Genomic DNA, 6,276 nt, shown 5'->3' on the forward strand with positions numbered 1-6,276 from the left:
TAATTATTCTCCGACACGGACAGAAGTCCACACTGAGTTGAAAACATGCGTACACGAATTGAGACCTGGCATGGGATTTGAGCGTACCCTCCGCTCACGTCCAAATTGATAAGTGCCGAACTTTGCGTGGAAATGACCGTACACCCATTTTTCTGCCGTGCGTACGTTTAATAAGTGAGGGAATGGGGATGGGTTTTTAATCACGTCAGGTTGCAGTGATACTTCTGGTGCTTCTACAGTAGGTAGGCCTATGTCTAGCCTATTATACTAATAAGAATATGCATTTTATTATTTTATCATTACTAGCATGCAATAATGTGATGAAAAATGTAATTCAGTTTGTGGATTTTATTTATTAGGCTTTATTTTAACAGCAAATGTCATGTAGTCTAAGGACTACATCTTAAAAAGTTTCTCCACAACAGGAGATTTACAAACCCAAATGTAAAAAGGGGTGAAACTGCTGAGATAATATCACTGTATATTTTCATGTCAGAATTTAACATAATTCTCTCTTTAAAATACTTAAAAAAACATATTAAGCTAACATGGCAACAGGCTATACTATGACTCATCAACATTAAGACATAATAAAATAATTTTCATTTGCAATAAAAACAAACCCTGAGAGATCTGTGGTGACTGGTGACACAATCAATCCCAACAATCATGGGAAGTTGTAGTTCTAGGTGTTATTGATGTGAATCAAACATAAAGCACCCAAAACAGTGAAGTGTGTATATTTCTAAAGAAGGATATACTGTAAAAGATAGTCACATAAACAAAAATAATTCAATATAGTCTAACTGTGACACACAAATGAAGCCCTTTTCAAAAGCATCAAACTAACAAATGGCCACCATTGAAACCCAACAGCAGAAGTCGCCTCATATCCAGACACACACAGACATAAGGCATTGCATTTTATGTAACAAGGCCAGCATAGTCATTTTCAAGCTGAAAAACATAAAGTTTTGAATAACACAGATCTTTAAAAACCTTTTCCTGATCGTTTTTTTTTTATCTTGGGTATTTTTGAAATGTTTTTCCGGTACTTTATATTTAGACAGTGTTTGCATGAACCAGTTTGTTTGTAACAGTTGATCCCACCCACTCACCCAATCCCTGTTAAAAAAGGATCAGACAGACTTTTCAGGTTCCCTGCACTTCCTCGACTAATCTACCAAAAACCTTGACTTTCAAAATGATTCCACCCTAAAACTTAGAATGACAGCTAAAAATGTAAAAGCAGTATTGTGGCATTCAGGTCAATTATATCACCTTTGCCACCTTTTGGTTGCTGTAATTGGCTGTAATTGGCTGTAATTGGACCATAGTCAATTGAGCATATTCACACAGCAGCCATTTTTCTCAGACGTCTTTCATAAGGAGGAAAGTGGTGGTACAGGTGGTTCACTTTAGTCATTGAGGTCTCTCCTTGGTTTGTTAGTGGGTGGCACAGGCGGTCTTTTACGTTATCGATCATCATAGGGCTCATCATAGCGGTCATCATCATATCGTCGGTCTCTGTCATCATCATCATAACGCCGGTCTCATCATAAAGGCTTTCCTTCTCTCTCCATTCACTCAATTCAACAGCCCTCAAACATGTTTTGCATCAGACAGGGTGAGTGTGTTTTCGTGTGTCTACCAGGTCCAAAATATTTACCCCATGGCGTATTCCTCCTCCTCCTCCTTCTTCCGACAGCAGCAGCAATAGATGATGATGATGAGTGCGATTAGCGCAGCCACAACGCCACCGATGATTCCTGCAGTGGAGCCGATGTTCATGGAAGCTGCAGATGAAAATGTTACATATTAAAACTTATTTTTTGCGAAGATGTATTCATCATGAAAAGGGACTTCCAGATTGTTTATGAAACAATTCAAATTATGCAACAATTTAAATAATTTGTAGGTCTCGCTCACGTGGCATGACTGTGAGGGTGACGTTGCAGGAAACGAAGCAGATCTTGTTTGTGGAGGTGCAGATGTAGTATCCTGATGAGTCTTCAGAGATATTATACAGAGACAGGATGCCTCCCTCTGAAAGACAAAAACACACATAAATCACTAATGTCCTGATTCTGCAGTTTTGTCAACACAAGACACTAAAGGGACTCAATCTATTTTTCTGAAGATGTTGGTATTCAATTGTTTTAATACCACAACAGTTGAAGAGCTTTGGTCATCTTTGTATGCAATTGTTCACCTTGAAACCATACGATCAAATGTTTTGTCTGCATTGACTGTTCAGAACACAAGCAGTCATTTAAAATTCGTTATTTAAAATTCTAGCTGATGGAAACAAACAGGTGTTTTGAAAGAAGATATGATAGAAGATGTCAGCTGATGACAAATTGCATTATGAACATTTCTACAGTTTAGCCAACGCATGTTTTGTCCACAAGAGAGCAATGAGAGGACGGTAAAATGTCCAGTGAATGTCTTGGTAATATTTCTTAAATTAAAAAAAAAATTAAATAAAGGTTCATTAAGAACTATCAAATATTAAAATTTGCTTCAAATATCTGGTATTAGCCTGGTTCTACAGAGATAACAATGAGACATTTATGTGCTGACAGTTGACTTATAGTCAGGATTAATAATCCTGTAAAATACTATGTCACTTGAACTTACTGTCAGTGGATCTTAGGCTGGCAATGCGAGGGATGTTGTTGACATCTCGACTTTCCCACTTGTAGGTGGGTGGCGGGGAGCCTTCCTCGGACACACACGTCAAGTTGATGTTCTGGCCGTACTCTGTTTTTCCCTGGATCTTACAGATGGGCGTAGAGGGTGCCACTAGACAAAATAATGAAATCAACTTAACTTTATTTATATAGCACTTTACACAACACTGTTTATCCAAAGTGCTGAACAGCGCAGATAGAGGAAACACAAAGCCTAAAAAAAAGTAACAGATTAAAGAAAACCAAATACATAAAAAAATCGCCATTAGGATTTATAACCGCAACAAAGGTGGCATTTGTCTTTGAAAATGACAATAATTCATTGCAAATGTCATTCAGACAGTCTTTCCAACTGCAAGGAAAAACAGTCTTCTTTTGATGATCTACTTCCCCACATTGTGTTTTTTTACTTTTGCACACGTTGCAATAAATATGTTGCTTCACCAGCTTACATTTAAAAAACATTGAAATGCTGAAAATGATTCTTGGGTAGGATATTTTAAAGAATTTCTAACTAGAAACATCATGCAACTAAACTCTTTCACCCACTTGTGAAAAACTCAAAACATTTCTTTATTACCTGGAACTGGCATGTCAAACAGCCAGCCCTCACTGTACTCGAGGAAGGTGGAGAACCTGCAGGGCATGATGTCACCCCTAGCATTCTCATAGAGCTCCTCTGGGATGTTCACTTCTAGGGCGCCGACACCTGACAACACTGAAAGATTGTAAAATAAATAAATGTACCTTTTAGTATTTGCCTGCCCTTACACCACGATGATCTGTGATCTTGTCAATAAAGTTATCAAGTTGATCTGAAGGCTGTTGTGCTTTTACCAATCAGCAGCAGACTCTGAGATCTACAAATACATTTTTACTCCACCCTCAAACCCCTCATACACACACAGTGGGTTAAAACTGTAACAGTAAGAATAGAATAGAATAGAATAGAACTTTATTTGTCCACAAAGTGGAAAATTGTCTTTGGCTTCACAAGAACAAGACAGAAAAAACGTTATGACAAACAACACAACATTCAAGCACAGCAGGAAACCAGGAGAGCGCCTGTAGTCCTCGACAACATCACAGTCAGCATAGTTCATGAATTTAAAATAATAATTTAGTATAATAATAAGCCAGAGTTTTAATACATTTCATAAAGTTATAGGTTTAAAAACAATAATTTCATAAAACAATGTGCAGTTAGAGTTGGGGGGGGGGGGTAGTTTTTTCCTTTATGAATTTAACAATTTTATTGCATTTGGTACAAATTATTTTTTATAAACATTTTTTGTGGCTCTTGGCAGTCTGAATTGCCGACCTGATGGAAGCACTTCGAGCTGGGAGTGCAGTGGATGAGAAGGGTCACTTGTTATGTCCTGGGCTTTCTTTTTAGTGTTCAGTACATGCCTGTCACAAAGTGGCATCTGTGGTTTCCCTATGATTTTACTGGCTGTATTGACCACTCTTGTCAGTTTGCTTTTACATTTAGCATATAAATGCCCGTACCAGGCGACCATGTTAAAAGACAAAATACTTTCTACCAGATTCTTGTACACCATTTCAAGAATCCTTTTACTCACCCCAAACTCATTCAGCTTCCTAAGTAGGTGTAGCCTCTGCAGAGCTGTTTTAAAGACATAGTCTGTGTTATCTATGAATTTGAGGTGACTATCGATCTAAGTTCCTAAATATTTAAAGCAATTTACCTTTTCAACAATTTCCCTCATGATTGTGAGGCAGGAGTCAGAAATATTGTTTTTACTGGCTATAACCATTTCTTTAGTTTTACTAATGTTTATCTGTAAAGCACTCGATAGACTTCAGTTCTGGAGCGAAGCTACATGATTAAAATATATATTCTCTCCTTTAGTGTCCCATGCAGGTAGGAGGCCAACAAGTGCCATATCATCAGCATATTTAAATAAGCTAAAATCTGAGTCTTGGAGTCTAAACTAATTTGTATACACAGAGAACAATAAAGGCGACAAGATGGTGCCTTGAGGTTAATGGATAGAAGTGGAAACAGGCCACTGTTTTCATAGTTGTTTCATTTTCTTATTCTGAATTAGCTAAATAAAAATTGTACAGCTTATTAAATGTGTCTTATCTGCTTTACAATTAAACTAAATATGTTGGTTTTTACTGTTTGTGACATAGCAAGACGTTTCTCAGATGGGATTTTTATTTAACAAGTTCTTTTTCAGGTAAACAACAAAACCTTTATCTTATTAACAACATATTAATTATCCTTAATTTGGAGGAAGCCTGCAGTCTCTTCCTAGTAGGCTAATCATAACCATTCTTGCAGCGCCTATTTCAAAGGGGAAAGGTCGAAATAAACATACAATTATAATTATGTAGATTAAAATAGATTCAATGACATGCTGTCTAAATTTGACATGAGTGCTAATTACTTTTTTGAAAGAAATAAGTAGCTAACTGAAAAACAAACCAATGAGACGGGTCTCCTGCATAAACAAGCTTTGGGCCTGTTGAGTTACAGAAGAATACCTGAGGTGCTCAAACAGGTGTGGCAGCTTGGTAATGCGCAATGTAAAGAAGCATTATTTTGCAAAGGAACAGCCCATACTCACCCAGAAACAACAGAATCAAGCCAAAAATCCTCCTCTCCATTTCCACGAGTTTATTTTCTCAAACTATCCGACACTGGTTTTGGTCGGTGTCGCTGTTTTGTCTTAAATAAAACAAAGCTCCGTAGCCGCGACATTTATACCAGACTTCGCAAAGCGGGGCACTCTCATTGGTTGATGTGTTTTAATCTGCCTATAATTGTCTCTTAGTTTCATGACATGTTCATGTTCATGTTTCATGTGTTATGTTCGTGTGTTGTATTTTCAGACAGGGTGTGTACAAATGTCCTCGCACCCAGATGTGGTTTGGCGTGTGATGTTTGTGTACGTGTTACTTCCTCAGTATTTTTCCACTGTGCAAGCAGAAATTCGTGTGTGTTAAATGCATAAACAATAACATATATTTGGGTGTGACTTGGCAGCTCGGGTTCTAAAGCCGTTGCATCATGCTCGCTGAAAGTTCAGTGTGCGCTGAAATAAACACTCTGATCGCCACCTGCATCACAGTGTGAACTAAAGTCTGCCCTAGTGTTAAAGGTCCCATATTATGTTTTTTCTGATTTTATATGCTCTTTAGTGTGTTTTCCAAGTGTCCTGTGCATGTTTAGGCACATCTATGTGCAAAAATTCAAAGTCCGCCGAAACGCAGCTTCTCCTACCTCCTCCTGTTAGCTGTAGCATTAGCTGCATGTAACGCTCGGTTCTAGCCCCCCTCGATAAAGATTTGTCAGTGCGGCGTCATTGTCAGTGTGAGATCACTGATCTAAGCCCATTGGCTCGTTGTGGCAAGCCCAGCAGCTCATGTTGAAATTTCCGAGAAGCGTGCTGAACAACTGACCAATAACGACAGAGCAGATCGGCAGACCAATCAGAGCAGACTTGGCCCACGTAGGGTCTAACAGTGTGGGCTCAACAGAGTGCAGCTGACAGACTCAGAGCGTAGAGGGAGCAAGGAGGAGCAGTACATGAAAACAGACACTTTTTTCAGA

The 6,276-nt window shown here is 38.3% G+C and overlaps 1 protein-coding gene across 1 annotated transcript; it reads right to left on the bottom strand.

Moving 5' to 3' along the window:
* Window positions 1-348: 348 nt before the first annotated feature.
* Window positions 349-5,501, bottom strand: LOC114920629 (cell surface A33 antigen-like). Its single transcript, XM_065959680.1, has 5 exons — window positions 5,291-5,501; window positions 3,274-3,411; window positions 2,641-2,805; window positions 1,930-2,046; window positions 349-1,796 (listed from the first exon to the last, which is right to left on the bottom strand). Exons 1-5 carry the CDS (start codon window positions 5,328-5,330, stop codon window positions 1,666-1,668), a joined length of 591 nt encoding a protein of 196 aa, XP_065815752.1. The 5' UTR covers window positions 5,331-5,501; the 3' UTR covers window positions 349-1,665.
* Window positions 5,502-6,276: the final 775 nt, after the last annotated feature.

Source organism: Labrus bergylta, chromosome 10, assembly GCF_963930695.1.
Source record: "Labrus bergylta chromosome 10, fLabBer1.1, whole genome shotgun sequence".
Classification (NCBI taxonomy): Eukaryota; Metazoa; Chordata; class Actinopteri; order Labriformes; family Labridae; genus Labrus; species Labrus bergylta.

What these genes read in the sequence shown, in the direction of transcription:
- LOC114920629 (XM_065959680.1), bottom strand. Translation starts at nt 5,330, where the DNA reads ATGGAGAGGAGGATTTTTGGCTTGATTCTGTTGTTTCTGG. An exon ending in CAGCCTAAGATCCACTGACA is followed by an intron (nt 2,047 to 2,640) that starts GTAAGTTCAAGT and finishes TTTGTCTTTCAG; the next exon opens with AGGGAGGCATCCTGTCTCTG. An exon ending in CACCCTCACAGTCATGCCAC is followed by an intron (nt 1,797 to 1,929) that starts GTGAGCGAGACC and finishes TTTCATCTGCAG; the next exon opens with CTTCCATGAACATCGGCTCC.